The sequence below is a fragment of the Chrysochloris asiatica genome, unplaced genomic scaffold (assembly GCF_000296735.1).
Source record: "Chrysochloris asiatica unplaced genomic scaffold, ChrAsi1.0 scaffold00003, whole genome shotgun sequence".
NCBI classification, from domain to species: Eukaryota; Metazoa; Chordata; class Mammalia; order Afrosoricida; family Chrysochloridae; genus Chrysochloris; species Chrysochloris asiatica.
This window is the reverse complement of record NW_006408521.1, coordinates 1,681,861-1,704,632: the sequence shown is the minus strand read 5'-3', so window position 1 is coordinate 1,704,632 and position 22,772 is coordinate 1,681,861. Positions and strand designations below refer to the sequence as shown.

General features: G+C 37.5%; 1 protein-coding gene across 1 annotated transcript in view; it reads right to left on the bottom strand.

Moving 5' to 3' along the window:
- The window catches only part of IPMK (inositol polyphosphate multikinase), a 77,295-nt gene that overhangs the window by 29,811 nt on the left and 24,712 nt on the right, over positions 1-22,772 (bottom strand). The window contains exon 3 of the mRNA XM_006831103.1: positions 12,232-12,328. Within this exon, the coding sequence (XP_006831166.1) occupies positions 12,232-12,328 (97 nt within the window). The remainder of the gene's footprint in view (positions 1-12,231; positions 12,329-22,772) is intronic.

The window sequence follows — 22,772 nt, the reverse complement described above, 5'->3', positions numbered from 1 at the left end:
AAAAAAAAAAAAAAAAAGACTGTACATATGATATCACCAGATGAAATGAGACTGTATACATAACATCACCAGATGAAATGCACAGAAATGACTACATCTATTGAAAGAGACAGTGGAAAAGCTCCATATCATCATTCAAAACAAGGTTAGAGGCAGACTGTGGAACAGACCATCAATTTCTCAGATATGAGGCTTTATACTCCAGTATAAAGATATTAAGTGAACCTACCAAACAATTTAATATATGTATTTCAGCATACGATTATTATTTTCCTTATTAATTTAGTGGTGATAAAAAGTAAACAAGAAACTTACTTTGTGATTAGAGATAGCAGACTTTTTAAGTCTGAATACAAAATCCCTATTTATTCCTCCTCCTCTTGGGAAGAATAAACAGAAATGCCAACTCTTTATACAGTTGTTATTAGTGCCATCAAGTCGATTCTGACCCATAACGAGAGTAGAAATACAATGTTTGCTGAATGGATGAATGTTTCTCCTTCCCATTCCCAGTGGATTTTGAACTTGGCCATCCTTAAGCAATCAGAAATTGAATAATTCCTTTACAATATCATTTCTCTAAGTAAACAGGCCTGGTTACCATGGATTTTATTTGATGTTTATTTCACCTGGCTAATTGTGTGGGATTTTTTTTTTTTCCTCCTTATCTTACTTTCAGGTTCTTGATATATTTTAGAGGCAGAAATTAGCAAATGAGCACTTGATTGGTTATTAGCCTTCAGAAACAATATCTTAAATTACAGCCTCCTGAAGACTGGTTTGGAGTTTTCTTTTAGTTCTCTTGCCTCAGTTCTTCCTCCCAGCTGTCTCCAACCCCAAAGTGATAAACAAAATCTGTTTCAGACTTGCAGAGCTCTTAAGAAAGAATATGATGTTATACAAGAGGCTTCAAACAGTTTGTGGAAAAATTCCACTCTTTTCATTCCATTTTTCCACTAACTTTTTCAAGTCCCTTGTACCACATTCACTCTGAAAAAATGCTACCTTAGCAAATCACTTTTCTAAAATAGAGCTTAACTCAAGGTAGAGCAATCTTCAGATTCAGTAACGTAAGTAATCACAGGCATTTCACTAGAGGACATCTTCACTTACACTACATGGGAAACAAAGATTACCATTTAATCAGGCCCCTTTGATATGGAATGGAGCAGGACAAGCATGTTCAATTTGTTGGTTATAACCCATTACTGGGTTGTAAATGCAACCTAATGGATTTCTTGGGTGGAGACAAAGGGAAATATTTATCTCACATGCAGTTAAAATTAAGTATTTCTGTGTGGTTTGGTTTATATAAAATGTATTTCTTATTACATGTCAGATTTTTTTTTTTTTTTTTTTAGGTTTTAAAACACTTGACTACATAGACTATCACTGAATCATTTTGGTGTCTACCCACACAAGAATTATTCTCAGACCCAAAGAAAAGGTCCCTTTGCAATTAGAGTGATACCTTGTGAGTCCAGCTTATCTGTCACCATCCACAAAGCAGAGACAATAACTGACCTAAGCCTGGCCAGTCTTGCTCATTTGGAGTTGGAATTCAGAGATAACCTTTTATTCTCCATGACTGATTGATGCTATAACATATGTATTAAGTCTGGTGGGGCGAGGGGACATGACAAGAGTACATGGAAGAGGAAAGAAATAAAGGAGTTAAGAAATAAAGTAGGCATACAGAAAGAGATCTCCCCAAGTTCTGACAGGTTTTCAATTTCTGATTCTGGTCCCATCTTGGGTGCAGCTTCCCAGTCCTTGGCTTTCATAAAACACTTTTATACCGTTAGCATAAATTCCTTTTAGTTTAATCAAGTTCAAGTTTTTTTCTCTAATGTGTACAAAAAGAGTCTTAACCAAAAGCACTGGGTTTAAAGCAATAGTTCTGGAAGCAAAAGAAATTAAGTTCATATCTCAGCTCTATTATTTGCTAGGCTGTAACCTTGAAAATGTCTTTAAAGCTCATTTTTATTGTTATGTAAAATGGAGATAATGATAGAATCTAACTCATGGAGACCACGAAGACAAATGAGAAAAGTGCCTAGTATACTGCGAGTCATAGTTTCATAAATGGAGGTTACAACTTTCCCCTTATGCCCTCTGTGGTTCTGTAAATTGCTTAATATGGCTCTTCTAGTTATAGTCTGGTAGCATAGTGGTTACAAATCGGGCTGCAAACTGCAAGATCAGCAGTTCAAAACTACCAGCTGTTCTGCGGGAGAAAGATGAGGTTTTCTGATCCCGTGGAGATTTACAGCCTCAGAAACCCTGTACAGGGTCGCTCTGAGTGGGAACCGACTCCAAGGCACATCACCACCACCACCAGTAATAGTCTAACTCCCATCAAACGACTGGCTTTTGTTGATGTTAGGTTCCAGCTCATTGTGACCCTACATAAAACAGGAAGTACTGGGTTGTTGCTGTTGTTAAGTACAGTCAAGTGACTGGGTAGTACTATGCAACTATGAGATGCTGTGGGTCACTAACAGAATTAGCTAGGTTGAGAACAATGTAAATAAAATTATATGGCACTATTGTGGGACTCGACGGCACTTAACAACAACAATTGTGGGAGTGGGGAACCATTCAAATAAGATGTAGAGAATCCTAACATAGTATCTAGTCAATTTTGGCATTCCCCTAAACTTAAAATGAGCCATCCCAAATTCGGGAAGGTAGAGCTCATTAGCATCAAAAAAGAAATGCCAAGAAAGAGTGCATGCATCCTTTGCACTTAACATTGTCAATCCTAGAGATGGAAAGCTGTGGCACCTGAGACTGGAAGAAACAGTGACAGAGAAGAGAAGGCAGCAGAAGCAGAAGAGTGGTAAGAGACAGCACGGTGGACTTCCTTGCCCACTGAGTGAGAGAGATGAGTGCCTTTAGCCAGGGGACTTGCTAGGAGGATGGGTGCCTCTAGAAACTTCTTGGCAGAGTTAGCATTTGCCCACACAGGGCAGTGGACCAGACCAAGAGGCCATGGGATCCGGGTATACTGCAGGAATTGATGTCAAGAGATAGTCTTAATCGAAGAACTATATTCTGAGCATTCCTAATAAACCCCACAAGTGTGACTATGGTTTATGAATTCTATGTGGCCATTGCAATGAATTATCAAGCCCAACAGAGAAGCAGAGAATGCCAGAGGAGGGGCGATTGATGACAGAATCGATAAAAAATGTTGGAGCGTGGAGGTTTATCGATCCCATAAGAATCCACCTTAGGCTATACTGATTTTGATGCTCCTTCCCCCTTGTGAAATTGAGGAAATCAGACCACACGCCATTTTTATACCTTCCAAAAGAAAATTTCATATATTCAGTACATACTTAATTGTAAAAGGCACTGTTCTAGAATATACAAGAGAACAAAATAGAAGCCGCTTACAAAAAAAGACAGAATTTTGAATTTTTCTTTTAAATGGAGAGCTTATTTGCATAATAAAGTTTTATTTAGGACTAATGATTCATATGAAGACAGTCTGCCACACGTCAGGGTGAGCATTTGTGAACCTCAGATGTAGGAGAGATATTTTGTAAAGCTTGGTGCTAATATTTGTGTAATAAATAAAAGGGCTTTTTTTTTTTTTTTTTTTTTTTGTTATAATGTTATAACTCTGTGAAGTTCACTACAAGAGATCATGCTGGCTAAAAACACAGTAAAGTTTAAGAGTATCAGAAAATTCTACTAAGCATTGGCTAACATTTTTATATCTGAACTTTCTAAAAATGGGAAATGCTAGAACCATTTCCCAACTAAGAAGCCAAGTGAAAAGGCCTTCTTCTTCTATCACCAACCATTTCTGAGATCAACAGAAGCCAAAACTAGAAGGAATGTACAGGGGAGCTAATTATTTATTATGGTCCTTCTAGTCAAATTTCTCCATTCTGTGAGGTACTATAAATCCTAGCTTCCATGCCAGTTTGGAGACCAGGTGTGGCACTGGACCTCAAGGTCTGTTTGAACAGTGATTCAATGTCACTAGCCACTCCTTGGAAATCCTATACAGGGTCACTATTAGTCAGAACCAACTTGACAGCACTTAACAACAACAAAAATATGCCAGTTTGTGGACTAAATTGCACTTGACTCAAGCCATGGTATTTTCAATCACCTCATATGCATGTGAAATTTGAACACTGAATAAGGAAGACAGTAAAAGAATTTATGTACTTGAATTATGGTGTTGGCAAATAATATTCAAAGTGCAATGGACTGCCAGAAGGACAAACAAATCTGTGATTTAAAAAAATACAGCCAGAATGTTGCTTTGAAGCCAGGATGGCGAAAATTAATCTTGCATACTTTGGGCATGTTGTCAGAAGAGACCAGTCCCTGGAGAAGAAATCACGCTTAGTAAAATGGTGTTTGTTGTTAGGTGTCATCAAGTTGGTACTGACTCATAGTGACCCTATGAACAACAGAACGAAGCACTGCCCGATCCTTGGCCAACCTCACAATTGTTGTTACGTTTGAGCCCATTGATGTTACCACTGTGCCAACCTATTTCGTTGGGGTCTTCCTCTTTTTCTGTGTCCATCCACCTTATCAAACATGATGTCCTTCTCCAGTGACAATATGTCCAAAGTATGAAAGACGGAGAGTCAGCAAAAAAGAAGAAGCCCCCAACGAGATGGACTGGTGCCAGCAGCAATCAAACAACTGTAAGGATAGCGCAGGACCGGGCAGGGTTTGTTCTGTTGCCCCCAGGTTCACTCTGAGTCAGAACAAAATGCCTGTGATTATGGACCAATTTTGAAATGACTTACTATGGGAATAAAGATTAACATGGAGCTAAGGAGTAAAGATTATGGTGGAACTAATGATTAAGGATGCCCCACCTTACTAAAACATGTGACTTAAATCACTATTTTAGTTTCCTTTGGGGCATAGTCTGCTTCCAATTTATAAGACTGCTTTAGACAAGCTCATTCTCTTGCCCCAGATCTTGCATCTGGCTCATTAATTCTGACTTCCAGTTTGTGGGACTTTCAGTCCATCACATGACCTGATTCACCTGCTCCTGTAGCCTAGTGCATCAACAGACTGTCTCCCCTTGGCTCCTGAAACTAAGTTGGTGAGAAGATTCCTCCAGACTGATTTCAGACTTGCTAACATCCACAAATGTGTGAGCCATTTTTAAAAACAATTGTGAGTTTTGTGAGACATTGCAGTGTGTTGTAGAACCCTGAGATTTGAGGCGAGCGAGGAGTGGAGAATGATATCAAGGGCTATGAAGTGGTATGCTGTTGTTGTTGTTGTTACATGTCATCGAGTCAGTTCCAACTCATACTGACCCTGCATAAGAGTTCCAAGGAACAGGTGGTAAGTTTGAACCATCAACCCTGTAGTTCAAACTATCCCTGCAGTTCAATGGTACAATGCCACACCAGGACACCATGGAGAAAAGTCTAACAGTGGGTATCTTTAACCTCCAACTCATAAGACCAATAAATAACATCATGATAAATGGAGAAAAAATTGAAGCTGTCCAAGACTCCATTGAGCTTGGATGGGTATCAGCAATACTCATGGAAGCAACAGTTGAGAAACCTCACGACATATTGCATTAGGCAAAACTGCTGCACAAGATCTCTTTAAAGTGTTCAAGAGTAATGACGTCAATCTGTGGAAAAAAGCATGCCTGATCCAAGCCATGGTATTTCCAAGATTCATGTGCACATGAAAGTTGGATGACGAATAAGGAAGAACGTAGAAGAATTGGTGCATTTGAGTTAATGGTGTTGGAGAAGAATACTAAAGGTATGACTGACTGCCAGAAAAACAAACAAATCTGTGTCGGAAGCCAAGATGACCAAACTTCAACTCTCATACTTCAGACATATTATCAGGAGAATCAGTCCCTGGAGAAAAATATCATGCTTGATAAAATGGAAGGTCAGCGAAAAAGAACATGCCCCCCAATGAGATGGACTGGCACAATGTCAACAGCAATGGGCTCAAGCAGAGCAGCAATTTTGAGTACTGCGCAGGACCAGGCGGCAGTGTTTTATTCTCGCATATAAAGGCTAGTAGCTACAGGTTGGAACTGACTCAACAGCAACTAACAATACAGGAACCAGTCTCATGCTGATCTTTCTAAAGGAAGTTACTCATACAGAAAGGTAAGCAGAAGCCCTGGCGTTTCAAATTCAGTGTAAAGGGGGAGGCAAGGAACAGACACATAATGCTACACTGTCTCAGGCCATGATTCATGAGGCTTGATTAGTAAAACTAGATCCAGACATCTACCTATGAATCGGACTGGAGATCACATTTGGCAATTCCCAATTTCCTCAAACCTACTTGATGTTATATTTTTCTGTCTCTCCAAACAACTCACTATCAATAAGGAAGGCAGTCCCTAGGTTATGAATGCCTGACATGTACAACCATGGTTATAACCTAACCCCTGTAAAACCTATTATATTAAAATTTTGAGGTATACAACTGAGAGAGAAGGAGTGTTCACATCAAGGATCAACACTATCCTCTCTGTACACAGGATTGATAAGGATGGACAATTTAGACATTGGCTACCTAAAATGGGGTTACTAAAAGGCACAAAGTGACTAGATTACAAGTTCTCAAGAGGGAGTTTAGTTTCAGAGTGCGTGGGGGAAGCTAAAATCCCCAGTGAAATAAGTTTTCATCTTGTCTAGATGGGTCTGGTGAAAGGAGATGGGGATAAGAGTCTTATGATTCAATAGTAAATGTTATGACTAATTGCAATTGTAATAACTGTAAAGATAGCAGTTTTGTAGCATAAAGGGGGGAGTAGTTAATCTTACAGTCTAGGAAGAGAGTACTCTAGGACCATCAAGGGAGAAGAGCATAAGCAGAATGTAGGACCCTATTCAGGGAAGCAGCAACACCAGAGACAGAGGCAGAGATGATGACATTTAGAGACAGAGCAGCCGTGGACTCTACACTTATGGACAGAAAAAGGCTGTTCAAGGAAGCCAAGGAAGATGGCAGCCAGGAGGCAGGCTTGCAGAATATGCCCTTTGGTCATTTAAATGATTATATATGTTCCAGTGTACATCTAAAAATAAAACAGGGAATTGAAGCAAATACTGATGAATGATGATGAACGGAAGGAATTGTAATCATTTCAATGAAATGAAATACGATAGGCTGAATGTAAAACTGTTGTTCTTCCATGAAAATTATCACTCAATTCACAGTAAAAAAAAGAAAAAAAGCAAACAAAACAAAAATAAATAAATGAAAGGAAAAAAAATTGAGGTATATACAATGGTTCATAAAAACAAACAAGTGCTACTTTGTGTTGTATCAAAATATTATTATAGGATCACTATTGTATGGACTAATTATTATGCTTAAGGTGCTTTTAATGTGTCTAGAAGTATTTCTTTAATGTTTCTTATGCCTAGAAAGGCACACTATATACAATACCCCAAGATAATTTTTTGATAAAATGATATTAGATACTAATTGCGCATAATTAACATACACATTGACCTTAAAGACAGACTTAGGAATGGAGCTCATATAATCCCAGAACTGTCTACATTTAAAAGCATTTAATGGTTAAAAAAGAAAAGACAACCATGTCTTTATGTACTGTTACAAATAAAATTTATATATAACTAACTTGATATTCAATGATTATGCCAAAAAATGTTTAAGGGAAAAAAATAATACCATTGTTTCTGCTCTAAAATTAAATAGTGGTGATGACTGCACAACTCTGTTAATATACATAAATATCAGTGATTTGTAGACCTTATATGGATGTGTTTTATGGTATAATATTTATACTTCTAAAAGCTGTTTAGAAAACAAAAAAATCTATAGGCCAGCACATTCTTATGCTTACCTCAAGCTACAATAATTTGCTAAGCAAGTTGGTGGTACTTTCAGCATTTTATTACTTTGGATTATAAAAAGTATATAATAAGCTTTATAAAATCTACTGTAAACACAGAAAAAAACAATGCCCTTCCCCTCATAAAAGCCAGAATATAGTACAGTACCATGTAAAAGCACAGTAATACAAACCACATGGTTCTACTACAATTTAAGAAGCCATTTGTTTTATGACCTTGTGGATTACACATGTATTAATGTTTTCCATCTTATATTTCTTTCATTATAATCAAAGGATGAATCAGAAAGAGGATTTATGATAGCTCTAACAAAATCAAAGTTAAACAATTTGTATGGTTTAACAGTTCTGTCCAACAGTTAATAAACCACATAATCCCGGGAAGTAACTGCTGGTATTACTGATCTATATATATATATATATATATTTATTACTTGTTCTTTTCTCCCCCTACTATTTAGTTTACAATTGATCCTACTTTTGCTCATTTTCCTGCTTACCATATTGACAATACCAGTATTAGAATTTAACAAATGGTAATGGCAGAAATGAATATCCTATTGCAGAAAAATGAAACAGAACCCATATATAACAACAATGCAAATGTAAAACCAAAACTATAAAGATCAGCAATGAAAAAATAAAGACAAACTTATAGTCCTAACATATGGCATAAATACACCATGTAACATAGCTAACAACATAAAAACAATAGAAGACACTAGATGAGATAGATAAGGTTTTGTGTCAACTTGACTGAACCAGAATTCATAGTGGTTTGGCAGTCAACATATTGTAATTCCTCATGATGAGATCTTCTGTGAGCAGTGTGGAGTCCTGGCGTGGTGTTGCAGGATTATGCACTAGACAGCAAGGTCAGCTTAAACCACGAGGTCAGTGGTTCAACACTACCAGCCACTCCTTGGAAACACTATACAGGATCACTATGAGTAGGGACTCATGGCACTTAACAACAGCAGTATATACTTCATTAGTTTTGCTTCTCTAGAGAACCAAGAGTTAGAGACTTGAAACGGGAGCTCCTAAAATTTAAGATACTTATGATGTACATAAGTATCTTAAATTTTAGGAGCTCTGGTAGCGTAGTGGTTACGAATCGGGCTGTGAACCTTAAGGTCAGAAGTTCAAAACTATTAGCTGCTCTGCGGGAGAAAGATGAGGCATTCTGCTCTTGTAAAGATTTATACCCTCGGAAACCCTGTACAGGGTCACTATGGGTCGGCACTGACTCGACGGCACTTAACAACAACAACAACATGTACATCAAAAGATTTCACCCAAAGAATAAAAATTTTTTTAAAAAATTAAACTCACCGGGAAAAAAATGTATAGCAACAACATAATTATTCAAGCAGAGGCAACTAACCCACAATAGCTATGATATATGTCTATATATGCTTCCTAAGTCAATGTTAGAACATGCACTAAGCAGCAAAGTCATGGGTTCCAAGAAAGTCTTAAAGTCCACATAAATCTTATTAACTCTCAAGGTTTGCGAATAATCTATTTTCTAGACACATCAGGATAATGGCCCCACCCTTTAGCATCTGGTCAGCCGCATTCTCTGGTTTAGGGGCAAAGGCCCCTCAGTCCTGGGTGTCACCCGCTTTGAAAACTCACTAGAACAGTGACCCCAGAACCTTTAGCTTGGGAAGCATTATTCTCCCTACCCACCAGCATGACCGTTCTCTTAGCCCACTTGAAGGGCAGCTCCTCCCTCTAGAATGGATGTAAAGGAGACCCCACTCTAAAATCTAAAAGGTAATAATCCCACCCTTTGAAACTTAGGGGTTGTAACTCCACCATTTTAAGATGAGGAGGCAGCAGTCCTGACTTCTATGCTTACAATACTTTCAAAAGTTATACTGAACCGATCCCAGGATAATGCCTTCCTTTCCTTGAAGGCTAACAACAGATGTTTTTAACTAAGTAACTCCATTGACCAATGTCCTGCCTGGTTTGGATAAAGCACACAGTTTTTCTTCATTTCACCCTATCTCAGTCTTCTGCATTCTAGGCTGACAGGATTTTTGCTACAGTTGACTCGATCCATCAGTCAGTCACAAGCTTAATTTCTTTGTTGTTGTTGTTGTTAAGTGCTTAAGCTTAAGCTTAATTTCTTTAGCAGTTGCATAATTATGAACTTGATGTCCTTTTGATGGCATGCCCTCTTAATTTTTCTATAGAACTTTCCAAATCTTTAATTTTTGTTTCTTTTTGCACAATTCATCCAAAAATCAATCTCTTTTCTTCTGCCTTTTACTGTCAGTGACAAAGAAAGAGAAACTACACAACATCTTCAAGATTTTGCTTAGAAATATCCTCAACATATTAAATATCCAAGTTCTTTCCTTAAAAGCTCTATCTTCCATAACACATTTGAACAAAATTCAGACAAGTTCTTTGCCCCTTTATAACAAGGATCACCTTCTGTTTAATATACAATTGTTGTTGTTGTTGTTAAGTGCCGTCGAGTCGGTTCCGACCCATAGCGACCCTGTACAGTTACACATTATTATATAGTCTCACCAGAAGTATTCAATGTCTGTATTACTAGCAACATTCTGTTTGATGACAGAAACTTTCCCAAGAGCTCTCAATTCTTTCTGAGCCCATACCAGAAATGTCCATAATTCTAACAACAGTCTCTTCAAGGTAGTTTAGCATGTCAAAACCCCTCCAGCCTCTACTCATCATTCAATTCCAAAACCACTTCTACACATGAGCTATTAAGAGCAGCAATCCCATTTCTGAGTACCAAATTCTGTCTTCGTTACCTAATGGTGCTACAACACAAGCACCACAAGACAAAGGTGTTAACAAACACAAATTTGTTTTTTCACAGTTCTGGAGGTTAAAAGTACAAATCAAGGTCTCAGTCTAGTCAATTTCTTCCTCATCAGTAGTCCTGGGCATTCCTTGGTTTCTTGATGTTCCCTTAGCTTATAGATGACACTCACATAGCAACTCTATTGCCCCCTGCATGTGTGTCTGTGTCTAGTCTAGTCTTTTTATAACTCAAAAGTGATTAGTTTTAGGATTCACCCTACACTTGTATTACATCTTGAATATAACAAGAGGAAAAACCCTATTTCCAAACAGGATCACATCGACAGGTATAAGAGCTAAGAATTCCATTTTTGTGTTCTAGGAAAAGGCGGAGGGAGGCAGGAAGGCACAAAATGCAATCCAAAACAAAGGCCAAAAAGGTTGCTGATGACTAGTAAGCCCTTGCTTTGATTTTTAAATCATAAGCTAATAATCCTAACCTATAAAGTTACTTTTAATTAAAATATTTCCTCTTATGCAAATTTTGTCTGCATACTCTACTTTTCATACTGTACCTGCTCATCACTTATCAACTATCTCATTATCCAACAGTTCACATTGACAACAAAAGTACAAACTTCACTATCCAAGTATTCCGTGCATCCTCACATTTACAATACTAGTCCTGGGCCATTTCACAATTGTCACACTTGAGCCCAATGCTGCTGCCACTGTGCCAATCCATGTTGTTAGGGCCTTTCTATTTTTTGCGGACCTGCTTTACCAAGCATGATGTCCTTTTCCAGGGACTGGTCCCTCCTAATAACATGTACCAAGTATGTCAGACAAAGTCTCATCATCCTGGCTTTTAAAGAACATATGAATGCACATCTTTCAACACAGATTTGTTTGTTTTTCTGGAAGTTCATGGTGCTTTCAATATTCTTCTCCAACACCATAACTAAAATTCTTTTGAATAGGTGATTCAATTTTGAGTGGTTAGGTTGCCATGATGCTTGTTTAATTAAATTTTGTCTGTTGTGACAAGGCCTTCAATTGTCATATACCACTTCAAGAAAAGAGTTCAATACAGTGAGGAAAAAGAATTGTTGTGCCATTACATACATCATTTTGCCTCTAATGATGAAACTTACCAGTACTTTTCAAAAAGACCGCAATTTCAAGCCTGCAGATAAGAATGAGGAAGCAGAAAAGGAGGTAGGCGGTAAATCATGCAGGGAAATATTTCTCTTGATTTTTTTATTCCTACTGGACATGGGAAAAGAACTTACATAATATAATTGGAAAGAAAAACACTTTTATATTAATACAGTATTAAATACTAATATTTAGGTTTTAAATCAATTACAGCAGATTGGTCATTTACTTGTGTATCTCATTTAAGAAGATCATGAAAAGCAAAAGCATGAATAAGAAAGGAAGAGATGGATGAGAGAGAAAAATACACATACACCGTGTTTTTATAATACTAGGACTGATTTTACATGAAGTCTTTTAAAAAACACTCTAATAAACTAAGACTAAAAAATGGATTTTTGAAGAAAAAAAATTACCATTTGGTGCAGTGGGAGGTGACCAGATGCCATAATATCTTGGCAAATATTTTCGTAGTTCTAAAAGAACACTGTCACTACAATCAGCAGCATAAACCTGAAACAAATGGAAATATGACAATTGCATGTTACTTTCTTATAATGTTTTGTAACTGTCCCGCACAATTCTCAAAAAAACCACAATACTGTTGAATCATATTTTATCTTGGTATGAGTTTCAACTGAAGTAAATTTGGAATACGCTAAAAAGATTACTGGGTATTTCCAATGAAAAACTATGTACTGTTTAGATTATCTGATTATCTGATTCTAGCTTTTCACTGTCCTTCAACTACTTTATTTACAACAGTGTAAATTATAAATAACTAATAGCATTGCAAAGTAATTCTTTTCCATATGCATGCAAACAAATAATGCCTTCTGTTCACACCTCATGGGATGGAGTAGAGGTTAGTGTCCACCGTAAATTTATTTCAATTTTCTTTTATTCTATGTAAATGTATACTTGCTTGATATTTCTTTTGTTCCAGTTTTAATATCTGGCTGCGAACCTTAAGGTCAGCGGTTCAAAACTACCAGCCGCTCCGCGGGAGAAAGATGAGGCTTTCTACTCCCGTAAGGATTTACACCCGCGGAAACCTTGTACAGGGTCGCTATGGATCGGAACCAACTCGACGGCACTTAACAACAATCCCCTTATTAAATAATGAGCTAAATAAAATCTTTAACACATAAGCATTTTACATCTTTATTGAAGTTGTGATTTTACTTCTATAAAAATTATCCTTTAACACAACATAAGTCTAATTATTGCTTATTTAAATTCCTTGACTTATAGCCATTAATAATTCTAAAAGACACTAGGAATTTCTGGAGATCCTGGAGTCTGCCAGATTCTAGCTTTTTTCTTAGAAAAGAGAAGGAACATGTTTTTTTATTTAAAAACAACTTGTAAGACATATTATCCAATGAACTCTCTTCAAAACAATCCAAGTTTACTAATGTGAAATACTTCAAAAAACTTAGTACCACAATTTAATTAAATTTAATATATTAAACTATATTCACTCTAAGTAGTTACATAAAACATAATTATACAATCTCAGTCAAAATCCCAGCAAGGTATTTTGTGGATATCAGCAAACTGATTATAAAGTTTATATGGAAAGGCAAAAATATAGACTTGTCAAAGCAATACTAATGAATAGAGTTGGAATACTCACAATACCCAACTTCAAGACTTAATATATTGTTATAGTGATCAAGGAGTGTGATATTGGTGAAAAGACAAATAGATCAGTTGAACAGAACAGGATCCAGAAAATATAGTCAACTGATCTTTGACAAAAGAAAAGAAAGGGAATTTGTTGGAATAAGGACAGTCTTTTCAACAAATAGTGCAGAAACAAGCTGGACATCCACATGCAAAAACATGATACACATAGAGCTTATATCTTTTATATAAATTAACACAAAACAGGTCACAGACCCATTATCTTTAGTTATCTATGACAGAAATATCACAAGTACACAGCTTTTACAAACAGAAATTTATTCTCATCGTTTAGGTGGCTAGACACTTATGACTTTAGGGCACACACACTCTAGGGGCCGAGACTTAATCTCTCTGTTGGCTCATAGGGTACGGTTTTTGTCTCCTTTCAACATCAGTGGTCCTAGTGTTCCTTGCAAATCTCCATGTATATGGGCATCAATCTTCCCATAGGGCTAAGAGGTTCTCAGCACAGTGATACCAGATCCAAAACACACACTCTCCTCTCAGGCTCTCTCTCTTTTGCTTTTATTAGGTTCTTTGCTCACTTCTCCTTTTCTCTCTTATAAAAGGTGGTACACGCTATAGGGAAACTCGACTTAAATTAGAATCAAGGTTGTGACCTGAGTAAGCGTGCTGCATCCCACATTAATCCCCTTATAACTGATTGACTGATCATACCAGATCACAGCATGACAAATAATTTCATAATTACATAACAGCCAAACTACTGAGAATCATGGCCCAGGCAAAGTGACACACATTTTTGGGGGAACACAATTCAATCCATAAGTGATCTAAATGTAAGATGTAAAACTATACAACCACTGTAACTATACACAGGAGAAATTTTAAGCGATCTGGGGTTTGGCAATGACCTTTTTAGAAACATTAAAAGTACAATTGTTATCATTGTTAAATGCCATCAAGTCAGTTCCAACCCATAGCAACCCTGTATAGGGTTTCCGAGGAGTGGCTGGTAAGCTTGGACCACCAACCTTGTGGTTCAAACCGACTTTGCAGTCCAGTACATTAACGCACAGTGCCTTAGCTTCATTAAAATAATAAGCGTCTCCTTTTTGAAAGACACAGTAAAGAGAATGAAAAGACAAGCCATAGGCTGGTGGAAATACTTGCAAATCTGGTAAGAAAAAACAAATAACCCAATTACAAAATGAGCAAAGATTCAAAAAGGCCTTAAACTCACTAAAGGTGATATACAAATGGCAAACACATTAAAAATGCTGTCTCCATTATTACAGCTCTCGCTCTTTTGGGTCTAGGAGACTCTCAATGCAGGAACCCCAGATCTAAATGACACACTGTTCTTGAGGCCAGTGATGTACCCCCAAACTTTTGGCCATTGTAAGTAAAAACAAAAGCCAGAACCTATGTATGACAGAAGTCTATCAGAGAAGGAAAACTCTTTTTGCACTGAAACAAGTGATAGAAAAGTAGTAAGACTGCACCATGTCAAAGGCAGAAAATTTCCATTACCCAGAAAAAAAAGGCAGTTCTATCAAGTTCTCTTATTACAGGCTTCACTATACAAACAAACTCCTTGTCAATTTCAAGGCATGGCTCCTCTCCCAGCAGAACCATGAAGGAACCAATTCTCTTCTTGGACCACAAGGCCGTCAGTTCTATTGGGTGAAGTATCAAACCACTAATTGCATATTACCAATCCTTGCAAGGTTATGACCCAGGCAATCATTTTGTAGGAGCAACAAGACCATGGCATCTTATGTCACTGTTGTTGTCACTGTTAAGAGCCGTCAAGTCTGTTCCAACTCATAGCGACTCTGTATAGGGTATCTGAGAAGCAGCAGGTAGGTTTGAACTGCGGATCTTAAAGTTCAAAGTCTAGTGCTGATCCTACAGCACCACACCACGAGTCCTCTTATGTCACTGTTTTATTTAGTGCCATCGAGTCCCTTCTGACTCATAACGACCCAGTATAGGGTTTCCAAGGAGTGGATGGTGAGTTTAAACTCATTGCAAATGAAAACAACAATAAGCTGTCACTATATAGTTTCTGTTGTTATGTGTTGTCAAGTCAACTCCAACTTTTAGAGAACCTACACAACAGTGTAACTATCCCACAGGGTTTCCTAAGCTGTGATCTTTACAAGAGCAGGCTGTCAGGTCTTTCCTCCAGCTGAGTCCACTGGCGGGTTCGAACCATAGATCTTTCAGTTAGCAGCTGAGTGCATAATCATTTTACCACCAGGGCTTCTTAGAACACCTATTAGAATGGTTAAAATCCAAAACAATGACCACACCAATTACTGGTAAGATGTACATAAACAATTCTCAAAATTGTTGGTGAAAATGCCCGTGTTTAGCTAAAGGTTTTAGAAGGTTATCTATCTAAGGTTTTAAGAAGGCAGTCTGGCAATTCCCTACAAAGCTAAAAACAGGCATATCCTTTGATCCAGCAATAGCATTTCTAAGTATTTGCACAAATGAGATGAAAACATATGTCCACATAAAAAAACTACACAAAAATGTCTTAAGACATTCTGGAAAAGGAAAAACTAGAGAGACAATGGAAGATCAGTAGTTAGCAGAGGATTAGAGGGAGGAGGAATGGATGACCAGCTGGAACACAGGGCATTTTAGACTTGTGAAAGTATTCTGTATGATGCTGTAATGATGGACACATAATATTAAGCACTTGTCAAAACCCAGAGAACTTTACAACACAACAGATGAATCTTAGTGTAAACTAGAGACTTTAGTTAATAATGTTGTTGTTAAGTGTCATCAAATTGGTTCAAACTCATAATGATTTCTGTATTCAGTTGGTTCACCTCTCTTTGGAATGGGCACAAATACAGATCTCTTCCAATCAGTCAGCTAGATAGTTGTCTTCCAAATTTCTTGTTAAGAGATGAGTGAGTGCCTCCAATGCTGCCTCACTTTCTTGAAAGATTTCCATTTTTATTCCATCAATTCTTGGTGCCTTGTTCACTGCCAATTCCTTCAATGTGCCTTGGACTTCTTCCTTTAGTATCATTGGATCTTGATCTTATGCTACCTCTTGAAATGGCTGAACATCTACCATTTCCTTTTGGTACAGTGACTCTGTATATTACTTCTATCTTCTTTTGATGCTTTCTGCATCATTCAATATTTTGCCCAGAGAATCCTTCAATAACAAAGTCAAGGCCTGAATTTTTTCTTCAGTTCCCCCAACTTAAGAAATGCTGAGTGTGTTTTTTCCCTTTTGGTTTTCTGACTCCAGATCTTTGCACATTTTATTATAATATTTGAGTTTGTCTTCTCGAGCTGACCTTTGAAATTTTCTGTTCAGCTCTTGTACGTCCTCATTTGTTCCATCTGCTTTGGCATCTCCACCCTGGAAGGCAAGCTTCAGAGTCTCTTCTGACATCCATTTTGTTCTTTTGTTTCTTTCTTGTCTTCTTTTGCTTTCTTCCCGTATGACGTTATTGATGTCATCCCACAACTTTTCTGGTCTCCGGTTTTTAGTGTTTCATGTATCAAATCTGTTCTTCAGATGATTTCTAAAATCTGTTCTTCAGATGATCTCTAAGTGGAATATATTCAAGTTCATATTTTGGATCTCGTGGACTTATTTTCATTTTCTTCCACTTCCGTCTGAATTTGCATATGAGCAATTGATGGTCTGTTCCACAATCTGCCCCTGGCCTTGTTTTAGCTGATCATATAGAGCTTTGCCACTGTCTCTTTCCACAGATGCAGTCAATTTGATTTCTGTGGATTCCATCTGGTGAGGTCCATATGTATAGTTGTCACTTATGCTGTCTAAAGAAGGTATTTGTAATGAACAAATCATTGCTCTTGCAGAATTCTATCATTCAATCTCCAGCATCACTTCTATCACAAAGGCCACATTTTCCAACTACCAATCCTTCCTCTTTGTTTCCAACCTCTGCATTCCAATTATCAGTAATGATCAATACATCTCGATTGCATGTTTGATCAATTATGAAGATCAAATTGAAAAAGTTGGTAGAATTCTTCTATTTCATTCTCACTGGCTTTAGTGGTTGGTGCGTAAATTTGAATAATAGTGATATTAATTGAGCTTCCCTGTAGGTGCATGGATATTATCCTATCACAGACAGTGTTTTACCTCATGACTGATCTGGATATGTTCTTTTGACAATGAATGCGATACCATTTCTCTTTAATTTGTCATGCCCAGCACAGTAACCCACGTGATTGTCAGATTCAAAATGGCCAATACCAGTCCATTTCAGCCCCTTTCAGATCACTAAGGCATATAGTATTATCAATGTTTATGCATTCCATTTAATTTTTGACAATTTCCAATTTTCCTAGATTCTTACTTTGTACATTCCATGTTCCAGTTATTAATGTTTCTCTTCATTTTGAGTTGTGTCCCATCAGTAAATAAAGGTCCCAAAGGCTTTACTCCATTCGCATCATCACAGTCAGCTCTACTTTGAGGAGGCAGCTCTTCCCCAGTCACATTTTCAGCGCCTTCCAACCAGAGAGACTCATTTTCTGGCATTATATCTGACAGTGTTTCTCTGATATTCATAAGGTTTACAGTGAGTAAATACTCGGAAGTAGTTCATTTCTCCTTCTTCCTAATCTGTCTTTGTCTGGAAGCTCATCTGAAATCTGTCCACTGTGGGTGACCATGCTGGTATTTAAAATACCCATGACATAGCTTCCAGAATCACAGTAACTCAACAAGCCACCACAGCATGACCCCAGCATGACAAACTGACAGACTAGTGGGACCATGCAAGTAAGGTGAACAGGACTTTAAGGCTGGGATTGGTTAGTTCTGCCATCCAGCTAGGTTTAAAAGGAGCCAGACATCTCAGAAGCAGGAAAGGACAATCTCAGGACCATCCTGAAAAAAGAGTCAAACATGAGAATCCTACCAAGAAAAGCAGTGAAAGCAGAGGCCACAGCAGAGGCGGGGGCTTGGAGAGACTGAGCAGTGCAGGCTCTAGGCCCACGGTGAGTAAGCTAAGTTTCTACAGGGAGGATACTGGCTTGCAGAATGTGTCCTTTGAACATTCACAGATTGACTAAAAGAGCTTTGTAACACTTACCAGAGCAGGACAGAGGACAGAGGCCACATGGCTGAGAAGCTAAGTCATGTCTGCAGTATAGCAGAGAAGAGGCTTTCCTGATCGGAAAACTGGTGAATTCTGAGCTGGTTCTGATCCTGAATTGTACCTTGTTCACTTCCCTAATAAGCCCCATAATCGTGAATATTGCTAAGAGTTCTGTGTGGATGTAGCCATTACAATGGATGATCGAACCAGATGTGGAGAGTGCTGTGGGAGGGATGGTTGGTGTCAAAACAGACTAAAGAAGGCTGCAGGGGGAGGCATGGGTGAACTTCGATTCAAAGAACTGAGCCTTGTGCTGATTCTGAGTTTGGTTCTCTTTCCCTTTTTTGAAGCCATAAGGAAGTCAGACATGACCTCCACATGGTTTTTGCAAAAGCTCTATAAAAGCATAAAAAATTTGAGAATAAGAATTTTAAACTATTCATAGTTTAGCTGTGGGTATGGAAGTGGAATACACAATTAAACTTTCTCTTCTTCCTTTAAGAAGTCCTGGTAGCGCAAAGGGTTAAGAACTGGACTACTAACCATAAAATGTACAGTTCAAACCCACTGTGGAAGGAAGATAAGTCTATCTATTCCCATACAGATCAGCAGACTCGGAAATCCTTAGGACCAGGGTAGCTATGAGTTGGTATCACCTTGAGAGCAGTGAGGTTTTTTCTGGTTGTTTTTGTGGTTATTTTCCCTCTGAATATTTTTTTAAAGTAGTAGAACTTCTATTTACTATAACATCCCAGAAAAAAATATCCTAAAAACTCTCCTACCTAGAAATGTGGGATAAAATAAAACAAATATTGTTTTATGTGCATAACTGAATTCCCAAGACCACAAAAAGAAATGCACAGGCACCCCAAAGAGGAAACAAAATTATTAAACGGGAGCAATGGCTTGGATTTCAGAGAGGTTCATTCTGTGAAGACTGACCCAAAGGATTTCTGCACTCAGGAACCAGGCATAGCTGAGGGCAAAACTGCTATAGGGAAACAGGGAAAGTAAATGTCTAAAATGGAACACTGAAAACCCTTGGCATTTCCTATCTTCCCCCCACATGCATGAAGAAGGCTGGCAGCCAAGCTGTTCAAGAAAGAGAAAAGTAACAGATAATATAAGGAATGAAATGGAGGTCATAACTAGACACATCAGACACTTTTTAAAAAATACTCTGAACTTTGGCAACTGGGAGAATTTATAGAAAAATGTAATTAGATTTTACATCACATTAACAAACAAAAAATCTGAAGACATTCAAGAAATTGAATCATTGATTAAAAATAAATTGCTTCCAACGAAAGGATTGTTGTTGTTGTGAAGTGCCTCCAAGTCAGGTCGAACTCATAATGACCCTGTATTGAGTTTCCAAGGAACAGCTGGTGAGTCTGCACCACAGATCTTGTAATTCAAACCGACCTTGCAGTCTAGTGCTTTATCCCACAGGACCACACCACAAATACAGTAAGCTATAAAGACACAGAAACAGACAAGATTGCTCTGGTGAATTTCTAGGTAAATTCTATCAAGGATTTATGGGACGTAAATAAATAAACTTTCAGAGAATAACAAGAGAAATGCTCCCTAATTCACTTGATGCTATCAGGAAGCTAGAAGAAACCTGCTACCAAAACCTCATGAGGACAATAAAGTTCAATCTAATTTAACTGCATAACTAGGGAAAAATCTTAAATAAAACACTAGTAAATTTAATCCAGGAATGCACATTTCTAAAAAAACAAATTTAAAAATAATTGTCTGAATGAGTTTTTTTTATTTTATAAATTGACAGTTTAATATTAGAAAGCTATTATCTACCACATTTAACAGATTAGAGGAAAGAAACTCATGATCATTTCAATAGATATAAAGAAAGGAGCTAAAAAATATTCAAACATTCATTCATGTTTAAAAGTACTTCAGAAAATAAAAAAAGTGCTCCACTCTTCTCATGAGGTCGATTTAAATTAATTGCATCAACGGGTTCCCTTGCCCTTTGACAGCTGGAAGAGACTGAAGAGTATGAGAGAAGAGTTAAGGTCTGATTATTTACGCCTCAAACTCCCTTTTTACTGGGTCATGTGTTCTCCATAAAGTGACTATCCCTATGTTCCCCAAACTCACTCCCTCTGTGAAAGCTTTCAGGCCCAAAGACTGAACTATCTTTTGCAGACTGCTTGAAACCCTGAACACATCTTTGTTAATTTTCCCTTCATTAAACCGCCTCACTATACTCTTTGTTTATTAGGACTATGATTCACATAAAAACAACTTCCTTACTTTGATAAATAACCTTCAAAAACTTAGAAATTTACAATTTATTAGGAAATGCTAGAAGCTTTTCTATTAAATGAGAGGAAGATGCATCCATAATTGGTCTGTTGAGCACTGAACTGGAAGTCCTAAACAGAAGCATATAAAGAATTGAAAGGGACAAGCGTAAGCACCAATCAGAGAAGAGATAATTATCTACACACAAAAAAACTCAAAGAACCTCAGATAAAAATGATTTAATAAGTCCAGCAAGATTGTAAATATATAAGAATACTACACAAAAATCAATTTCATTTTTATACATTAACGGTAGTTGCTAAAAAGTAAAGATGTCACTTTGATGACTAAGGTGCACCTAACTCAAGCTATGGTAGTTTGAATCGTGTCTTATGCATAAGAAAGCTGGACAATAAATAAAGAAAACCAAAAAATTGATGTCTTTGAATTAAGACATAGAATATTAAATATACAGTGAACTGGCAGCTTCTGGCTGTCTCAGAAATATGGCCAGAATGCTTTACTTATAAGCAAGGATGGGAAGATTTCATCTCATATACTTTGGACATGTTATCAGGAGAGACCAATCACTGGAGAAGGACATTATGCTTGGTCAAGTAGAAGGTCAGCAAAAAAGAGGAAGCACCTCAGTGACATGAATTGATACAGTGGCAGCACCACTGGATTCAACACCTCACAGCAATGACTGTGAGGATGGTACAGGACTGGGCAGTGTTTACTTCTGCTGTATACTGGGCCACTATAAGTAGGAACTGACTCATGGCAACTAACAGCAATAGCTGAAAGACTTCATTTTTAAATACTGCCCACATATGGTACTAATGCACCACAGAAAAATGATGAATGTCAAAAAAAGTTAGAAAAATAAACTTAAATATTATCTTTTTGTCTATTAGATTTCATGAAAACTGAAAAAGAACATATTTAATATTAATTACATTTCACATACCCTTACCGTCTATTGTAGTATAAACCAAATTAAAGCCATACATCTAGGGTCCAATGATTTTCCACAGGGTGTCAAGACAATTCAAATGGAAAAGAATTTTTTCTTAGTATCTAAAGCTGGGGCTAGATATTCACATGGAAAAAGAATGAATTTTGATCACTTCATCATATAATACACAAAAAATAACTGAAAATGTATCAGTGACCCCAAGAAACTCTGGTAGTACAGTGGTTACGAGTCGGACTGCCAACCTCAAGGTCAGCAGTTCGAAACTACCAGCAGTTACGTGGGAGACAGATGAGGCGTTCTGCTCCCATAAAGAATTACAGCATCAGAAACCCTGTGCAGGGTCACTATGAGTCGGAATCGACTCCACAGCACTTAACAACAACAACAACAACATATCAGTGACCCAAATACAAGAAGCAAAAGCTATAAAACTCAGAAAAATCTACACACCCCCATCTTCACAGCTTTAAATTATGCAATGGTTTCTAAGACAGACGTAACAGCTAAAGCACAAGCCACAAAAGGGAAAATATTAAAAACCAGGAATTAAACAGATGAAAAGCTTTTGTACTTCAAAGGACACTATCAAGAAGGTAAAGGGCCACTGTCAATAAGGTAAAGAGACAACCCAAAGAATGGGAGAAAGAATCTGCAAATCATACATCTGATAAAGGACTCTGAATTAGACTATACAAAGAATTCCTACAATTCAGTAAAAAGACAAAAGACGAAGAACAAACAAGATGGCGGATCAGGTGGACGTATAGCAGAGAGCTCTGGCAACAACACAGAATACCCGACCAAGCAGACTCAGGGGATGGTCCCAGGACTCTGAACCACATATAAAGGAATACTTAGAAGGTTGGAAGGCTCACAGCTGGGGGAATTTGTGGCAGAAGCAAGAAATCTATTGCTTTCTAGTCCAGGA